The 19758-nt window shown below is 46.7% G+C and overlaps 1 protein-coding gene and 1 long non-coding RNA gene across 2 annotated transcripts in view; one reads left to right on the top strand and one right to left on the bottom strand.

The window, feature by feature from the left end:
* The first annotated feature begins 5217 nt into the window (after positions 1 to 5217).
* The window catches only part of SPACA7 (sperm acrosome associated 7), a 38060-nt gene continuing 23519 nt past the window's right edge, over positions 5218 to 19758 (top strand). Inside the window, exons 1-3 of the mRNA XM_033177214.1 lie at positions 5218 to 6026; positions 6089 to 6295; positions 15706 to 15762. Of these exons, the coding sequence (XP_033033105.1) occupies positions 6202 to 6295; positions 15706 to 15762 (151 nt within the window). The 5' untranslated portion in view covers positions 5218 to 6026; positions 6089 to 6201. The remainder of the gene's footprint in view (positions 6027 to 6088; positions 6296 to 15705; positions 15763 to 19758) is intronic.
* LOC117063493 overlaps positions 10326 to 19758 on the bottom strand; it is a 78535-nt gene continuing 69102 nt past the window's right edge. Inside the window, exons 3-4 of the long non-coding RNA XR_004428954.1 lie at positions 13875 to 14092; positions 10326 to 10723 (exon numbers count right to left, since the gene is read on the bottom strand). This is a non-coding gene — a long non-coding RNA (uncharacterized LOC117063493). The remainder of the gene's footprint in view (positions 10724 to 13874; positions 14093 to 19758) is intronic.

Raw genomic sequence — 19758 nt, 5'->3', positions numbered from 1 at the left:
AAACAAATGAAGAAATAGAAAGTCTCAACAAATTAAAGGTTTCAGCAAATAGTAGAAAATTAAAAAAAGAACCAAACGGATATTTTAAATCTAAAAATACAATATCTGAAATTCTAAAAATCACTAGATGGGATCAATAGCAGCAAAAAAAAGACAGAAAAGAATCAGTGATGCAAAGATAAAATAATATAAATTTCTCAATGTAATCCACTATATCAGCACACTAAAGAAAAAAGAATTACATCATCATACATATTCATGCAGAAAAAAATGACAATTCTTTCCAAAATGATACACAGATTTAACACAATTTTCATCAAATTCCAGCTCTTCTTTTGCAGATATAGACAAGATTATCCTAATATGTAACACAGAAAGCCAAAGGAAGAGGAGTCGATAAAACAGTTTTGAAAAATAATACTAAAGTGGAAGCAATTGCCCTTCCCATTTCCCAGACTTTCGTGTTGCTTCAGCAGTCAGGACAATATGGCACTGGAGAGGCATAAACACACAGATTAACCAAATAGCAGAGAGAGCCCAGAAATAGCCCCACACACGCATGGCCAGCTGGTTTTTAACAAAAAGCCGAAAGCAAGTCAATGGAAGAAGAACAGAGCACCAGTTTAAATGTAAGTCTTATCACGGAAACATCCAGCATAATTTTTTTTTTTTTTTTTTTGAGACTGAGTTTTGCTCTTGTTACCCAGGCTGGAGTGCAATGGCGCATCGTGGCTCACTGCAACCTCCACCTCGCAGGTTCAAGTGATTCTCGTGCCTCAGCCTCCAGAGTAGCTGGGATTACAGGTGTGTGCCACCACGCCCAGTAAATTTTTGTACTTTTAGTAGAGACAAGGTTTCACCATGTTGGCTAGGCTGGTCTCGAACTCCTGACCTCGGGTGATCTACCCGTCTCAGCCTCCCAAAGTGCTGGAATTACAGGTGTGAGCCACTGCACTGAGTCCAGAATAATTTTTGACCAAATGTCTGGGTACCATGGCCCAGCCAAGCTGACATAAATTTAACCATCGCAGGACCCAGTGGAATCACAAGGTCTTTATAAATCAAGAGAAAGGCAGAAGACAGAACTGGAGATGGGGAGGAGACTTTGCTACTGGAGAAATGTGGGCAGCCTCCGGATGGTAGAGGAGATGAGGAGCCAGATTCCCCAGAGCCCTCAGAGGAAATGTAGCCGACAGCACCCTGGCTTTAGTCTCGAGGCCCAATTTGGTCTTCTGGCTTTCAGAACTGGTAAGAGAATGAATCATTGTTGTTCTAAGGCACTAAATCTGCAGGAATTTGTTAAAGAAGCAATAGAAAACTAGTTTAGGTGTGAACAGACATGTTACCGAGAGGGTGCACAGGTGGCAAGCACGCAAGATGTGAGCGTTGCCAGCCGTTGGGGAAATGCAAATTAAGGTCACGAGAGATTGCCACTACACTCCTATTAAACAGCTAAAATGCAAATACAGCCAGTAGCACATAGGGACACGGACAGTGAGAAGCCGGATTTCACATACGTTGCTGGTGGCCATGTGAAATGAAAGAGAGACTCAGGAAATAGTTGGGCACTTTCCTGAAAAACTGAACCTACACTCGCCACATGACCCAGCAATTGCACTGCTAGGCATGCACGCCGGGAGAGTGAAAACTTATGTCCGCACAAAACCCATACACAGTTGTCTATATTAGCTTTATTTGAAACAGCCTCAAACTAGAAAGGACCAAAGAGTTCTTCAACATACGAACAGATAAGCAAAGCGTGCCACAGAATGCCTGCTGCTCAGCCGTGAAAAGGAACTGTCACTGCAGCCAGCAACTTGGATCAATGTCGAGGGCATTATGCAGAACGAAGGAAAAGCCCATCTCGGAGAAACCACCCTTCTGTATGATATTCTCACACGACAAAATTACATACAAGGAAAACAGACGAGTATGTTGGGAGCAAGCCCCCCAAAATCTGGCCATAAACTGGCCCCAAAACTGGCCATAAACAAAATCTCTGCAGCACTGTGACACGTTCGTAATGGCCCTAACGCCCAGGCTGGAAGGCTGTGGGTTTACAGGAATGAGGGCAAGGAACACCTGGCCCGCCCGGGGTGGAAAACCGCTTGAAGGCGTGCTTAAGCCACAAACATTCACGCTTCAGCATGAGCGATCCGTGCCTTAAGGACATGCGCCTGCTGCAGTTAAGTAACCCAACCTATTCCTTTCATTCGGCCCATCCCTTCATTTCCCATAAGGGATACTTTTAGTCAATTTAATATCTATAGAAACAATGCTAATGACTTTTTATAGTTTCATTGCTTAAGTTCTCTATAGTGAGTAAGCATTACTATAGTATTTATAAAAAACAAAAACATGATTTTTCAAAAATTAAAAACATCAAAGGCAAATATTCTAAGATACTAACAGTGTTAATTTTGGACAATGGAACTAAGTATGTTTGCATTTTTCTTGTTTTGTTTTGGTTTTTCTGTGTGTGTGTGTGTGTGTGTGTGTGAAATGGGGTCTCACTCTGTTGCCCAGGCTAGAGTGCAGTGATACAATCACAGCTCACTACAGCCTCTGCCTCCCCAAGGTCAGGTGATCCTCCTACCTCAGCCTTCTAAGTAGCTGGGACTACAGGCACCTGCCACCACACCCAGCTAATTTTTGTATTTTTAGTAGACACAGGGTTTCACCATATTGGCCAGGCTGGTCTCGAACTCCTGACCTCAGGTGATCCATCTGCCTCGGCCTCCTAAAGTGCTGGGATTACAGACGTGAGCCACCGCACCCAGCTTTTTTAAAATGCTTTTCTGAGATGCGGTCTCACTCTGTTGCCCAGGCTAGAGTGTAGTGGCGCAATCACAGCTCACTACAGCCTCTGCCTCCCCAAGGTCAGGTGATCCTCCTACCTTAGCCTTCTGAGTAGCTGGGACTGCAGACATTTACCACTGTGCCCGGCTAATTTTTGTATTCATTGTAGAGATGACGTTTGCTCTGTTGCCCAGGCTGGTCTTAAACTCTTAGGCTCAAGAGATCCACCCACCTCGGCCTCCCAAAGTGCTGGGATAACAGGTGTGAGCCACTGGACCTGGCCTTGCATTTTTCTTTTAATTTTTAAAATTTTTACATTTCCAAAAATTAAAACAATAAGGAAAGCCTGTTTATTTAAAAAGAGCCATAAAGAGTTCTTTCCTCTTTCCCCTGGAAGACGCAGGAAACAAATCCCTATTGGCATATGGCAGAGACAATCTCTCAACTGAAACGCAACCATGGAGGAAAAAACTGCTAGGAGTCATATGCCGCTGCTATGACAGTTATGCAAATGAATTAAAGTCCCCATTCAAAGAAACTGGTATAAATAGATTAATTTATTAAATTCCCTTCTGGTTTTCATGTTGCATGCAAACACAAATGCAGAGGGAATTACGTGTAAAATTGTTGCTAAAAGACAGCAAAGAATAAGAAAAATAAATTTGCCATCAACCTCCCAAGGGTTGGTGAGAGATTCTCCAAACCCGAATCTCATAAAGCAACTGATTAAAAACACATACCAGACACTCTAGCCTCTTCTTTGCAATTAGCTAAGCAAATCTATGAAACAAGGCAGGCAGAGCTCTGTGAACTAAGCCAGTCTGACTACTCTCTCTCTATATATATAATTGTTTTTTGTTTTTTTTTTAGATGGATTCTTGCTCTGTCTGGAGTGCAGTGGCTGGAGTGCAGTGGCACAATCTCAGCTCACTGTAAGCTCCGCCCCCCAAGGTTGCGCCACTATCCTGCCTCAGCCTCCCCAGTAGCTGGGACTACAGACGCCCACGACCACACCCGGCTAACTTTTTTGTAGTTTTAGTAGAGACAGGGTTTCACCATATTAGCCAGGATGGTCTTGATCTCCTGACCTCATGATTCGCCCGCCTCGGCCTCCCAAAGTGCTGGGATTATAGGCGTGAGCCACCAAGTGCGGCCTCTGACTACCGTATTTTAGTGCTTAAATCTGTTCCTCCACTCCTGCCTCTGGGATTAGTTTGACTCATTTGGCCGATGAGACATTAGCAAATGTGGTGCAAGAAAAGGCTTGTTTGCATCGAGGCTTTCTCTCCTCTGCTGTGCCCAAGCCCAGGCTGCCTGCCAGAGGCCTAGAGACCACATGGAGGGAAGCCTCGGCCATCCAAGCTCCATCATCCTACCTGAGGCCCCAGACATGTCCATGAGGCCGCACTGGGCCAGCAACTACCAGAGCCAACCCACGAGGTTGTGAGCAATCACACATGGGCTGTATTGAGTCACCGAGCTTCGGGCAGCCTCGACAATGACTCCTTCCTTGACCAAACCAGCCAGGCTCCTCTGACTCCTCTTCTCAACGAGGTCTCGCCCCCAGCCCTGCTCAAATTCCTCATCCTCCGCCCTGAGGTGGAAGTCCCTGGCCTGCCTTAGCCAGACATCCCTTCTTGGTGCAGTGGGTGTCATTTGACAGGCAGCGGGGCAGGGTTCTGTTTTTATGGGAGCTCTGGCTGCTGTCCATGTGTACATTCAGCCTCTTAGGCCCATGCTACCGGCCCCAAAATGACACTTTGAGTAGCAAGAGCCTGGGTTATAGAAGCGAGCGTCTCACTTGGACCATTCATTAACTCAGAGTGGGACTTGGAACCCACTGGGTTTCTGCAAATGTCAACCATGCTTAGTGTGCCTTTACGGATGCGCTGAAAATCTGAAATATCCTCCCCACGCCTTGAGGTAGATTGGCTACCACTGCATCTATCAAGAGGAAAACCTGAGCAAAAATGTGCTGTGGATTCCCATACCAGCAATAAAAATTAAAGCGCCAGAGATCCACGGTGGGTCAGCCATCCTTGGGGCCCTGCCAGGCCTTGGGGACAATAGTCTTGTGCATCCAGGACCCCAGCTGATATGATTTGGCTCTGTGTCCTCACCCAAGCATCATCTTGAATTATAATCCTCACAATCCCACTTGTTGAGGGAAGGACTTGGTGGGAGGTGATGTGATCATGGGAGTGGATTCCCGCATGCTGTTCTCATGATAAGAAGTGAGTTCTCACTAGAGCTGATGGTTTTTAAGTGTTTGACAGCTCCTTCTTCATGTACTCTCTCTCTCCTGCTGTCTTGTGAAGAAGGTGCTGCTTCCCCTGCCATCATGATTGTAAGTTTCCTGAGGCCTCCCCAGCCACGCAGAACTGTGAGTCAATTTAATCTCTTTTCTTTATAAATTACCCAGTCTCAGGGAAGTTCTTTATAGCAGTGTGGGAACAGACAAACACCAGCCTTCTCCACCATGGAGCTGGGATCTGAGGGCTGTTCACCCAGGACCCCACCACCGGCAGAGTCTAGGCCAGCTGCCCCACTCTGAGCCCTGGATGTAGGAGTCAGTCCAGGGGTGAGGTGGGATCCAGGGGAGCCAACCAGAGTGACTCCTTTGGGGTTTTGTCACTGCACTGATGCAGAAAGCTCTAGAAAGTCTAGGAGATCGAGCTGGGAGAATAACATGGAAATGCAGCCATGTTCTCCTCTTGTGATTAAAGTCTCACTGCTAGGGAGAGATTGGGGCTGATGCTGAGAAAGAAGATGTGGGGGAAAGGAGGCTGAAACCTGGGTCATCTGTCTCCTGTTCTTCACAATCCTGGAATTTTGAGGGCAGAGGAGGATGGGAGGGGACATGGGGCCATGAGCCTCCGTTCTTCAAGGCTGTGTTCTTCAAGGGGCCTTTAAGAGGTGATTAGATCCTCTGAATCTGTCGGTTCTGGCACTTGCTCTGTAATTCAATGACCTCTCCAGCATCCTTCAAATTTGCCTCTTTCCATGGGAGCAGATTTTGTTGGCTTTTGGCCACTGGCACTTAGAGTTCTAATTAGTATCTACCCCTTCAGTCCTCAGGGTGCTCAGGACAGAGGAAGTCACCAGAACAGGCAATAAGAAAGAATGGAGAGGATCTCTGTTACCTTAAGACCCCCATCAGCCTCCTCCCACCTACCCAGTCACAGACTCTGGACAGAAACCCTGCCCACCCCAGGCAAGATGCCAGCTCCCTTCCTGGTCGTGATGTCACAGGTCCCTGGACATGACCTCCCCACCAGGGCAGGACCCTAGCTCCCTTCCTAGTCATGATGTCACAGGTCCTGACATTCCACAGTGTCCTGGAGACCAAGGGTGGGAAACTGCCAACCTTCAGGACGTCCTTCGCCTTCAGCTGGAGGGAGCATGGCAGTGAGCCAAGGAGAAGGGACCCTCTGCTTTGTCCTCCTGCTGTGCTGCTGGCAAGAAACCGAGCTCCGGCCGAGAACTGCGACTCCAGGTAGGGCCCCGCAGGGATGGCTCAGCAGAAAGAGAACTGAACCAGGTGGGTGGCAGCCTCTTCTCCCATGGGTTCCGCTTATTCTCAACCTACATGAATTTACCATTTATTCCTTGGGGAATGAATGTAGCTGAAAAGTCTTTCTATCTTTGAAGACCTTTTAAAATCTAGATGCCCATAGGAAAGTTGCATATGTTACTTATTTTAACTTTTTATTACAGAAAATTTCTAACTGGGAAGAATATCATGAACCTTCATGTAGTCACCCTCAGGTTCAATTATTGTGTATATTTTGTTTTTTTCTACACACACACATACACACACACACACACACACACCCCACGCCACATACACACACTTTTCTTGTTTGGGGAGTATTTTAGCAGTGTCCCAGATGTCTTACCACCTCATGTAAAACATTTTTTTTGTTAAGAGATGAAAGCATTATCCACCATGTTATAATCACACTAGCACAATTATCAAAAGCCTTTATTGCAGCTCATACCAGTTAAAAAATATTTGTGATGCTTGTTAAAGATGGGCAGGCAGACTTTATTCAAAGGGGGCTACTACTGTGGTGTCTCATAATAGCAGGGAGTGGGCTCAACTCCAAATACAGGGAAAGTGGAGATTTGTAGCCAAGGGTCAGGTGGGTCAGTGGATGAACACTGCTAAGAGGTAGGAGAATTCTTTGCTAAACTGATTTAGCAAAGGCCAGGAGGACTTTTATAAACAAAAATGAAGCATTTATATTTTTTGTCCCACCTGATTACTCTAGAATTTGGATATGATGATTTTCAGGACCATCTAATTGTTTACATAAGTTTAATAAAAATTAATTCCCCTTACAACAGGATGCAAAGGTCTGCTATCTTTGAAGACCTTTTAAAATCTAGACGTCCATGAGAGAGTTGCATATGTTACTTATATTAACATTTTATCATGGAAAATTTCTAACTTGGAAGAATATCATGAACCTCCATGTAGTCACCCTCAGGTTCAATTATTGTGCATATTTTGTTTGGCCAAACAGGAGGCCAGGCCTGAAGGGAAGCCAAGATGATAAAATAATCAAAGATGGAGGGTGAGGAATTTGATCAGATATCAAGGGTGAGCAGGCCAAGACTGGGGGATTTCCACTAAAAGACTTCACAGGATTCCTACTAAACATGGGGAAAAGCAGACAAAGGCAGAAGCTAGGATCAAAGCCAAGTCAAAGAGAAGACTCCGCAGAGTCTGGCATGAGGCAACTCAAGGAGCAAGGCTTTCTCATTCCCTCCTCTTGTTCCAGAAAGAAGAGACATTCCTTTTCCCTTTGAACAAGATAAGTCCATTTTTCATATAGTGGAGGATATTTGCTGGATGGTACAAGTAGTCAGGAATTTAATGAGGGGAATGTCCATGAAAAAGATAAGAAAAACAAAGATTGATAGTTGGAAACGCAGTTCCCAAATCCAAAGGGCAGTCTGTTGAGAAGATTTCTGGATGCTGAGCTCAAGGTATCTTCAACCAATGGGGCAAGGATGGATTTCCTAGTTTGCAAGGGGGCGTATCCTTGGTGGCATCGTGACCATCAGAGCCACAGTCATGGTGATGCTGGGGGCAGAGTGTGGATGTGTCCAGCTCCAGCCTTTCCAGATGGGTCCCACGGAAGGCCTGCATTGTCAGACTTTAGTTCTCAGTAACACCCAGTCAGGAGAGCAGAAGAAAGACTGGAAATGTTAGCCTGGGGACATTGAAGGACTCTAGAAGACTTCAGGATCCAGTCCAGTTTACAGGTAGATAACAAAGTAGAAAGTAAGCTGGAGTTCATCAAAAGGTTAAAAAAAGTAGAATACACAAGGTTATAACTCACAAGGGCGTGCTACCATTTTTCATTAAAACATAAACTAGGGCTCTATAGTCACCCCTTTTTTTGACCAAGGTAACCAAAGTAATGCTACTCTTATCTCAAAACTGTATCACGTCTTACAAGAGTTGGTCTGGTTATTTACATGAGTGCAGCAAGAATGGTAATGGACCACATAAACTGAGTGTTCTTCGCTGGAGCTTTGTGCAAGGAATCTCAGATTAGATTTTTTAAAAGCTTTTTGAGGCTAGGAAGCCCGGCCAAAAACTCACCATCAGACTTCATGTGTGGTACATAAAGACTTCGGTGAATTTCTCTCTTCCAAAGGTCTCGAGGCTCCCAAAATTCTTGGATCTGCCAGAAAATGACCTTCTTCACTCACCTGTGGGATGGGGACCCTGTGAGCCAGGTAGCAGGTCAGTTTCTCCAACTCCATCAAATCAACCTCAGTTTTTAAAAACTATCTGGTCACATTTGATTCTATGTATCAATCTCAAATATGACATTCCAGTCAACGCCTTGGCAATACGACCAATGTTTCCAATCATGTCCTGTTTAAAGGAGAATCAATTTATATTAAACTTATGCAAACAATTACATGGTCCTGAAAATCGTAACATCCCAATTCTAGAGTGGGACAAAAAATATAAATGCTTCATTTTTGTTTATGAAAGTGTAATTACCAAATTGTTGTCAGTTATACATAGCCTAAGAGAAACCAGAAGCAGAGAGCTCTTTAAATCTGGAAAACAAAACATTAAAAAACCAGAAACATTTCAAAGGAAATTCAGAAAAATATAATTGTCCCCACATTAAGTCCCACATAATTAATTCTTGTTCTACTTGATCTTGGGTTAGCAGGTTTACAAATCCGTCAGTTTCTCCCTCAGTTCTGGAAAAGTCCAGTCTAATGGCGCAATCTTAGAGGCATCAGAAACCTTACTTCAGAGTACTTAGCAGAGTCTTACCTAAAAATCTCCTTGAAGACAAAGAATTTTTGGATTGTAGCTGATTGCAAAAGCTTTCAAAAAAGCATCAGCATAAAACAATAATTGTCTTGAATGACAAAAGACATAAAATGCATAAAACGGCCATGGTTAAAAATCTGATGAGAGTTCATTATGCTGCAACTGACAAGGAAATTTGGTTGTTTCTGTGACATACAACATTACAAGACAATAATGGAAATTATGACTCATAACTTTATACCAGGACGTATCATGGACAGTAAGGACAGTGAAAATTTCTAGGAATTTTATACAATTCCTGAAACACTTATAACATATACACATACAAACATAATATAAAGAAGGTTAAACAACTCTTCTTATTTTACAATGCTTTTTATGAATTTAAGTATCAAATAAAGCTAATTAGTTTAATATCTCTCTTTTCGCCAGTGAAAGAACAAATCCTGTGAGATTTTCTGGTAGTCCTCTGGGAAATCTCAAAATTAGTTTGAGGCCAAAATTCTTCATGTAGAATTTGACTTGGATGAAGTTGTCAAAAATTACAAAAGGTTTGAATATTTGGTTAAATAGGATCATTAGTTACTATGAAATGGTAGTTATCCATTTAAGTTAAATGACAATAAAGAATTTTTAAAGAAAATATAGGAAGTGTCATGGTTTTTAAAACAATTTAACTCTTAATATTGAGGAGACTCAGTTTTCTTAATCAAAAACATGATAAAGATAACATGGAACACAGGAGATATTTGATAAGACACAGAATCTTTGTTTACTTTTAAGACTACTCAACAGGTAAGAAAAAAGTGCCTCTTACAATCTCTTACTAAGAACAGAACAGGCCTGGCGCCATGGCTCACGCCTGTAACCCCAGCACTTTGGGAGGCCACCATTGGCAGATAATCTGAGGTCAGTATTTCGAGACCAGTCTGACCAACATGATGAAACCTCATCTCTACAGAATTAGCCAGACGTGGTGGTGCATGCCTCTAATCCCAGCGACTTGGGAGGCTGAGGCAGGAGAATCACTTGGACCCAGGAAGTGGAGGTTGCAGTGAGCCAAGATTGCACCATTGCACTCCAGCCGAGGCAACAAGAGCAAACTCTCAAAAAAAAAAGAGAAGAGACCAATAATTCAAGAAAACTTTGGCCTTTTAGCAGAGAAAGAAAATCAAACTCCAGTACTGCATCCCTCTGCTATTGATGCTAAAGCTCATCTATAACATCGTATCATAAAATTCATTTACTCTTATTGTATCTCGACCACATAAGATGTTTCTCTCTCTCTTTTTTCTCAGAGACTCGTCACATCTTTTCATACTCATTTACGCATTTTGTCCGTTTTTTCTCTTCCTGAAAAAACTACCTTTAAACCTCGTTAGGACAAAATTACTCACCTTTTTCTTCAACAAAAACACATTCTTCATATCACATATGCTTTCTTCTCAAAATCAGATCTTACTTTCCTTTGTACTTTGCACAGGAAGTTGTTTTTCTTCACCCTCATTATTTCTAGTAGTTTTAATTACACATGTTGATTATGTTGATTTCAATGTTCAACAGAGAAAACTAGGAGTAGACAGTTGGGAATTGTCTGTCACATATAGCATTCTGTAACAAAGTAGTAAATTGTATGACTATACCATCTTACAATTTTTAGAGATATATTTATCTACAGCATAATTTTTCAAGGTGGCAAAAACAACTTTTGTTAACAGACTCAAATACATTTAGTCTCTCTGTACCATATAAAATAAAAAGTCAAAAGTATATAAACTTGTGCTTAGAACTGAGTGTTTCAATAGGTTATCTTATTTAAAAATTATTAATGAAACTCTTGTTTTACTTAACTGATCATAACGCCAGGGTTATGAGTCACCAAAAAGATGTTTAGAAACTGTTTTCAAAAGGCAAACACAGACTGGGTGCAGTGGCTCACACCTCTCATCCCAGCACTTTGAGAGGTTAAGGCTGGTGGATCACTTGAGCCCAGGAGTTTAAAACCAGCCTGGGAAACATGGTGAAACCCTATCTCAACAACAACAACAAAAAAATGCAGAAATTAGCAGGGCGTGGTGGCACGTGCCTTTAGTTCTGGCTATTTGGTAGGCTCAGATGGGAGGATCACCTGAGCCCAGGAGGTCGAGGCTGCAATGAGCCATGATCATGCCCCTGCACTCCAGCCTGGCTGACAGAATGAGACCCTGTCCCGTCTCCAAAAAAAGCAGACACACTATTGTGTAACTTCCCAAGGGGTTTACCTGCCCCCTGCCCAGGCAGAGCCAATTCATCAAGACAGGGGAATTGCAATAGAGAAAGAGTAATCCACGCAGAGCCGGCTGTGCGGGAGACCAGAGTTTCATTATCACTCAAATCAGTCTCCCCAAGCATTCGGGAAACAGAGTTTTTAAGGATAACTTGGTGGGTGGGGGGAAGCCAGTGAGCCAGGAGTGCTGACTGGTCAGGGATGAAATCATAAGGAGTCAAAGCTGTCTTCTTGTACTGAGTCAGTTCCTGGGCGGGGGCCACAAGATCAGATGAGCCACTTTATCCATCTGTGTGGAGCCATCAAGTGCAGGGTCTGCAAAATCTCTCGAGCACTGATCTTAGGAACAGTTTAGGGAGGGTCAGAATCTTGTAGCCTCCAGCTGCATGACTCCTAAACTGTAATTTCTAATCTTATGGCTAACGTTAGTCTTACAAAGGCAATCTAGTCCCCAAGCAAGAAGGAGGTTTGCTTTGGGAAAGGGCTGCTACTGTCTTTATTTATACTATAAACTATAAACCTTCTCCCATAGTTAGTTCAGCCTATGCCCAGGAATAAACAAGGACAGCTTGGAGGTTAAAAGCAAGATGGAGCCTATTAAATCTCTTTCACTGTCTCAGTCATAATTTTACAAAGGTGGTTTCACTACGACACCAAATAAACCTACCATCATCTCCAGTTATTTCCCTGTTAACTATTTTTAAGTTTATTTGTCTAGTAACCCAAGTAGAATAAAATTATGTCCTCATTATATCTATAGCTGAAAACTCCAAAGACATACTGTCTTTATTTAACAAACAATCTCAAACTAGCTTTATATGTCAACCATCCTAGTAAAGTAAACTTGAAAAACATTTGGGTTAGTTCCTCTGTTTCTGGGAGTCCTAGAAATATTTAATCAAGCACATCTTTTTTCTCTAAGCCAATTTGAATAGAACTCCTTCAAGGAATTTTATAATTACTTTGGCAATACCATCCAGAGGTAGAAAACTATCACATATATGTAACATAGGTATGTACACATACAGACAGACACATGAAAACAGTGATTGCATGGCTTCATTCTTAAATTTTAGCCATGAGTCCGGAAACACAGTAACACAAAACTCACTGGTTTATTTCCACTCTATATTTTTATCTGAATTATGTTTCTGACAAAAACGGGATATGTTGAGGTTACCCACTCAATAAGGGCTAAAGATTTTTCTTTCTTAACCACGATTTGTGAAGGGGAATCTCAAGCCTTTCTTTTCCCCTGATACTATTTAATCTTACAGAGGCTGTGACTGAGGCAGCCATCTGGAGTTGTCAAAGCCTTCACTGAGTAGATAAAATGTCCCATCTGCTTCCAGTTGGTCTTTTTCCTTCTCAGCCTCAGATCAGGTAGTTGATCTGGAGATGTCTGGGTCCATAAAGCTCCAGGGACTGTTGGGAGTCAAGGGGCTGAGTGGGAAGAGGAGGGCATAATGGGGGTGGGGGGAGGAGTGGAGGCCCAGGGGGACAGATGCAAGGTGCAAAGGGACTAAGGGAGATGGGATGGTGTGAGGAGAACTCGGGGGCAGAGACTACGGAGAGGGGAGAACTCCGGGAGCCAGTCTGGGGAGATCTGGGCCATGGCCACTCTGTATGGTCCTTGCAAAGTCATGGCAAAAAGGAGAGGAGCAGAGCCAGCGCCACAGCGGGGAGGGTCAGGAGGGTTTTAGAAGGGGTTTCAATAAACAGAAGAGCCATGCCCATGTGCAATTGAGCTCCATGCCTTTTTATGGGTTGCATGTTCAAAAAATGGCAGTGTTCGTATGGCAGTGTTCGCATGGCAGTGTTCGCATGGCAGTGTTCGCATGGCAGTGTTCGCATGATCCGAGAGCGGCGTTTTGGCCCTCTCTGTTAGTCAGTTCTTGCACTGCTTTCAAGACATACCTGAGACTGGGTAATTTATGAAGAAAAGAAGTTTAATTGGTTCACTGTTCTGTGAACTGTACAGGCTTCTACTTCTGGGGAGGCCTCTGGAAACTTACAATCATGGCAGAAGGCAAAGGGAAGCAGGTGCGTCTTACATGGCCAGCAGGAAGAAGAGATAGAGTGGGGAGATGCTACACACTTGTAAACAACCAGATCTCAGGAGAACTCACTCACTCTCATGAGAACAGCAAGGGGGACGTCAGCCCCCACGATTCAGTCAGCTCCCACCAGGCTCCTCCTCCAACACTGGGAATTACAGTTCAACCTCAGATTTGAGTGGGGACGTAAATCCAAACCATATCAGCCTCTGACATCCAAAGGTGAAGCAGAGGACAGGAAACCGTCACTGCGTGTCCTACATGGACTGGCCAGAGCCACTCCATGGTCAGTGGTCTCTCATCAGGAAGGAGTGCTGGGGGCACTGCACTGTTTCTTGTTTTCCAGAGCTGGCTGCTTCTTACTCCTTACGGAAGTGTTCTGGTCACAGTTGTGTCAGGAATGGGTAAGAGAGAAGAAAGGTCAGAGTTTAGTCCTCACCTCCTAAGATCTGATTTCCTCATCCAGACAGTTGAAACAGGTGACCAAAGTCTTCCCCAGCTTGAAGACCAATTAAGGGATCATTTCCAAATCACTTTCTCATGGGGAACACTGGGCTTCCTTAGTCTCCGTGGGCCTTAATGACTCAGTGGGCACTTCGGGCGTTTGCCTCAGAAATTGAGTTGACCATGTTATGTGGCTTTCTTGAGACGTTGGACCTTGAGGGAGAGAGGAGAGCAGTCAATGTGGTCCTAGTGATGGAGAAGGGTGCGGTGCTGTTTTCCCCAAATTAAACAGAGCGAAATCTCAGAACTCCACAGGGAACCCTTTCATGGAGGCCAGCGTGTGCGTGATGTAAATATCGAGAACGAGCAGGAGATTCTCACGATGACACGGCATGCAGCACCTTAAAACCGTGAGGCTGAAGTCAGAGGTGACACAGGAAGAATATGGCAAAGCCACTCCACTTGACAATGCACTTCAAAAACCGCACGGATGTTATAAAACACAAATATTTTACTGCACATGCTTACTGGCTGACTTGCACAATACTTCCATTATAATTATGGGACAGATACAAAATGAAAAGAATATTTTTAACAAAGCACTTGCACGATGCAGCTGTACCCATTCTTAATGATCATTAATGTCTCATCCAAAGAGAACTGTACTTTGTTTCGTTTACCGAAGGTCAGCATACCAGAAGCAGTTGTCATCACATCTCAGACCTTTTTGCATATTTTCCCGCATTGTTCTGAGCCTGCATGTGCGCAGACGAGTCGATTGGTATGCAGATTGTCTGTCATTAAAGCCATTTGGAAATCAGCTTTGTCATTGGTTTAGTGTTGGAACTTCACATCCTAGAAGACACCACTGGAAAGCTCTGTGCACTCGGAAAGGGAAGGTGTGTGACCCTGCTGAGCCCAACCTCAGGGCTGCAGGAAGAGGCTGACCGTGACCTTGAGCCAAAGCAACGTCCAGGATGCTGAGACGCCACACCTCCAATTAAGAAAAACTGTGAATGGCAGAAGCTGGGAACTATTGGGTGGGGGCTGCCAAGGAGAAAGCAGTGCTCAGAACTACCACCCATTGTCAAGGTCACTCAGCTCCCATCAGTCAGGCAGCCAAGGCCACAGGTCAGGAGGCCATGGGGCCTGTGGACAATCCATATTCCAGACCTCAGCATTTCACCCACATGACTCCACCTCTTATCTGCAAACGGGACCACCCTGAAATTACTCTGTTTTTGAAGGAGGAGAAAGGGGGGGTGGCCCGTCTCTCTGAGTCCTGCCCTCCTAAAACAGAGCCATGAAGCCAGGGCTTCCTGACAGAGCCATAGCATTACACACTGTTTTCCCATTTCCCCAGAACATGGTTCCAAGCCTCCAGGTGTACGCATTGCAGGAGCCTTTCATGAAGGAGGTCAAAGTGGTGCTTTCACAAAAGGAGATGTGCTCTTTTTCTCTGCTCTCCTCAAAGCCGCTGGGTGAGCCCAGTCATCCTTGCGACCAAGACATTGTCTTGACCTCTCAAGGGGTTATTCCAGGGACCAGGAGGGCAGGCTCAGCTCAAAGCTCCTGGGCAACTGTCCTCCATCCTCACAACCACCCCGGAGGTGGCTGTTTCTCCACATATTCCAGACATGAAACCCAAGTCCCAGAGAACTTTCCTGGGGCCATCTCTCATCACCTGCAGGAGAGACTGGAACTTGGGCAGGACGCCTTCCTCTAGCAGGGGCTGGTGGGCACCCACAAAACCATAGCCATTTAAAGAGAAAAAAAGGCAAATTCAATGAACATTGTTAAACTATAGGGCTTTTATTTCCTCCTAGGTTCAACCACTGCAATACCATTCAGTTCAAAACATGAGGATGCGTCTGAATTATTAGGTAAGGAAGTCCCTCCTCTCAGCCTCTGGCCTGTATGTGCAGGGGGCTGGATGGCTGTCTGTGGCTGTTTCCCAGAAAACCTGGTACAAGCTGCAGACAGTGGAGGGAACTGATTGGTTTGGGGCTAGAATCATATTCCAATGGCCCATAGCTCTACTGTTGACATCTAAGAGTCAAACTCTCAAGAAAGTAAGGAAGACAGAATTTTAGACCATTACACCTAAAAAGTGCCTGGGAGCCTTGCTTCTCAAAGTGAGGTCCGAGGACCCGCAGCGTCTGCATCACCTGGGAGCTTGTCAGAAACGCCCAGCAGCAAGCCGGGCCCAGCCCTCCGGCACCAGCACCAGCACCGCATTCAACCTGATGCCACTGATTCCTTGCACCTGAGAGGCCCCGTGGCTGCGCCGTCCCCTCCTCCACCGCCTCAGCCCTGCCAGCCCCCTGAGAAGATGGTGGAAACCACGGACCCCCGGCCTCACCCCGGGGATGCAGACCGTGCTGGTTTGGCTGGACCTGGTGCCTCGGTGCTTCTCTAGAGCTCTGCAGGTAATGCTAAAATACAGCCACTGTATTTCTATTGGACGGCTGGCCAGGGCTACTCAACAGAAACACAGCGCAAGCCACAGATTTGCTTTTCATTGTCTAGTGGCCACATTAAAAAGACATAGATGAGGCCAAAGCGGGCAGATCACGAGGTTAAGAGATGGAGACCATCCTGGTCAACATGGTGAAACCCCGTCTCTACTGAAAATACAAAAATTAGCTGGGCGTGGTGATGTGTGCCTGTAATCTCAGTTACTTGAGAGGCTGAGGCAGGAGAATCCCTTGAACCTGGGAGGCAGAGGTTGCAGTGAGCCGAGATTGCGGCATTGCACTCCCACCTGGCAACAGAGCAAGACTCTGTCTCAAAAAAAAAAAAAAAGACACAGATGAAACTCACTGTAATAACATTTTATTTCGTGTGATGAGTTCAACATGTGATCAGTGTCAAATCATTAATGAGATGTTTCCGTCTTTCCATCACGCTGGATCTCCACAGTTTGATGTGTCCTTTGCACTTCACGGCCATTTCCGCGTGGACAGCCACACTCCAGTGTGTGAACGTGTGGCCAGTGCCCGCAGTTCTGCTCTGACCTCTCATTTTACATGTGAGGAAACTGAGGCCTAGAGCGCTGGGACTTAGAGCACGCGGTCCTGACCCCCGCTCACATCGATGTCCTTGGGAAGCAGTCACCTTCCAGGACCTCTCTGCCAGCGTCACCTGTGCAGTGGGGTCAGGAGTAGGGGCTGGGGGGCCACCTTCCACCCGGCAGGGCCTGGGACTGCGGCTGCGGAGGCTGCACGGCCTCGAACAGGGGCTCCCGTGGGAACGCAGGGGCCCCCAGGTGCTGGGCCCCTTTCCAGGAGCTGCTGCTGTCAGAAGTCAGGCTTTGCTCCGTTTCCACGTCTGGGTGGGAGAGTCTGGGAAAGCTCTGCCTGCCGGCGTTTTGATGGGTCACGTGGATGGATGAGTGAGTGCTGCAGTGAATGCGTGGGTGTTCCCATTCTCGCTTCTGCCGCCCCGTCCACTTTCCGGGTACTCAAGGGAACTGCCCCAGGTGGGAGTTAGGCTCCCCAAGGTCAAGGAATGGCTGTGACTGGACTCACTTTCCTGGTGAATCTGGCGGTTGCCAGATTCTGAGAGTTTTCGTCCTGAGACCAGCACCTGCTCCAGCCAGTGGCTCAGTCACCACCGATGAAACAGCGGCCTCAGGAAAGGATTCAGGAAGAGGAAAGACTGGCTGGCGTTTCTGATAGTTTTCCTGAGTCCTGACCAACTAAACCTAGAAGGAGGCGGCAGCTCTTACCCCCATCCGCACCCCCACATTTCTTCTAGGTAGAAAGCTGAAAGCTTTGACAGTGAGAATTCAAATCCCCGCGGAGGTCAGCGAAGCCCACCCAGGCAGGCCAGGCCCAGACTGTCTGTCCAGAGCTTGCCCCGGCAGGGGAGTTGCCACCATCACGTGCAATTTCAGAGCCTCCGAGTCAGGCAGGGGATGGGGCCTCACTGCGGCAAGAGAAGCCCAGGTCCCAGGCAGGCTTTGGCCAGGGGCGCTCGGGGCGGCTCATCAGATGGGTGGCAGGTGTTGGTGAGGGAGCGTGTGTGGATTTCTCTGGTCGGCTCTGGGTTAGAAGCCAGGACAAAAGCCAAAGGAGCTGTCAGTGATGAATGCATTCGTGGCCCTCTGGAGCTGGCTGGCACAGGGGTTGCGGTTTGGCTGCCTGAGTTGTTGCTAGAGGAGCTCTGATATCCTGCAGTTTGACTGTGGAGCAGGCCAGCCCCTGGACTGGCTAGCAGATGTGGTTGGCTCTGTTTTTGTTTTTGTTTTTGGTTTTTGGTTTTTTTTGAGATGGAGTCTCACACTTTCGTCACCCAGGCTGAAGTGCAGTGGCGAGATCTCGGCTCACTGCAACCTCCACCTTCTGAGTTCAAGCGATTCTCCTGCCTCAGCCTCCAGAGTAGCTGCGATTACAGGTGTGTGCCACCTCACCCAGCTAATTTTTGCATTTTTAGTAGAGACGGGGTTTCACCATATTGATCAGGCTGGTCTTGAACTCCTAACCTCAGGTGATCCGCCCAACTTGACCTCCCAGAGCACTGGGATTACGGGAGTGAGCCACTGCGCCCAGCCTGGTCAGCTCTGTTTTGATGGAAGGTCTGGTCATTGTATTTCAGCTTTTCCTCTCTCAAAAAATTCAACCATCAGCAATTAGACATGGTTTTAAAACCTTGTTCCACCTGCTGGCTTCATCTCTACCTAAAGCATTTTTCTATCCCTGACCAATCTCCCTGTGGGTGGGGAGGCCCGTGGAAGGGTCCAGGCAGCCTTTGGCCATGGGCAGCTCACCGTGGGGCAGCTCGGCCTCCCACCTCTTTGGTCCCCAAAGCTATGGCTGCTCTCCCAGCAGGAGCGCCTCCCCACAGCTGGGCCTCCATCCGCCCACCTCAGGGAATCCCACGGTGTCTACAGCTTGAGGAGTTTGGGTCCCCAGGAGGCCACTCCCGGCTTCGGGCATGGAATGGACTGGCTCACACTGGGCCAGGTCAGGGACTGTGGGTGCAGTTGTTAGAGATGGAGAGTTGCAGAGACAGCCCATCTGCCATGGACAGGAGTGACTCCCAGTAACGATGGGGTAACTGAAGCCAAGGTCAGCCCAGAAGTTCAGACAGTGCCCCAGGAGGGCCCACGTCTTGGGCTGGTCAGCTGAATCCCGTCCTCTGCCTGCCCCCATTTGCCCTGAGAACCCACCTGCCCTGGGGGCCCATCTGCCCTTGGTGGATGCTGCTGACTTGCTGTGCCTGGTCACGGCTGTAGAATGCTGCCTCCTGGACATGGCTGGCTGGAGTGGGAGAGAGAACAGGGACTAAGGCTGGGCCATCGTTGGCCCCCAGGTACCTGGGCAGTGTCTGGTTCAGATGAGTGCCCAGTAAATGCTTGCCATTCAAATGCGCATCCACTCTTCTCCAAGACCCCTATCTCACTGGACACCATGACTGTTTAGGAACTTGGAGTTCCTCAGATCAGTGCTTCTGTCCAATCACTGGCCAAGGTCTCCTCAAGGTGGAGGAGGCCAGTGTTGCCAGGGCAGTGCCCCGGCTGAGACCACAGCCGGCCCCAGTGGACAGAGTGGGTCCTGAGTGGTAGCACCCAGCCCCTTGGCTGGGATCTTGGGGCACCCGAAGCTAAGAGGGAGGTGGCGCCGCCTCTGGTCTGGCAGTTCCACAACACGAGGGCATGTCCCTGAGGTTGTCCTGGCCTCTCCTCAAGCTCATGCCTCATGATCAAGGATGGTGTCCACAGTGCCAGACACCTCATCCACTCCCCAGGCAGGAGGTGGGGGTGCAGGCCTGGACACTGGTTCCCTTTTTATCAGGAGGAGCAAATTCCTCACAGAGCTGGTAGACTCTTGCCTACCTTACAGGGCTGTAGCCCACCCGGCTGCAGGGGGCCTCAC

This window comes from Trachypithecus francoisi, unplaced genomic scaffold (genome assembly GCF_009764315.1).
Source record: "Trachypithecus francoisi isolate TF-2019V2 unplaced genomic scaffold, Tfra_2.0 Lachesis_group18, whole genome shotgun sequence".
Lineage (NCBI taxonomy): Eukaryota > Metazoa > Chordata > Mammalia > Primates > Cercopithecidae > Trachypithecus > Trachypithecus francoisi.
Note: the sequence above shows the minus strand (reverse complement) of the source record. Positions and strands in the feature narration are given on the sequence as shown.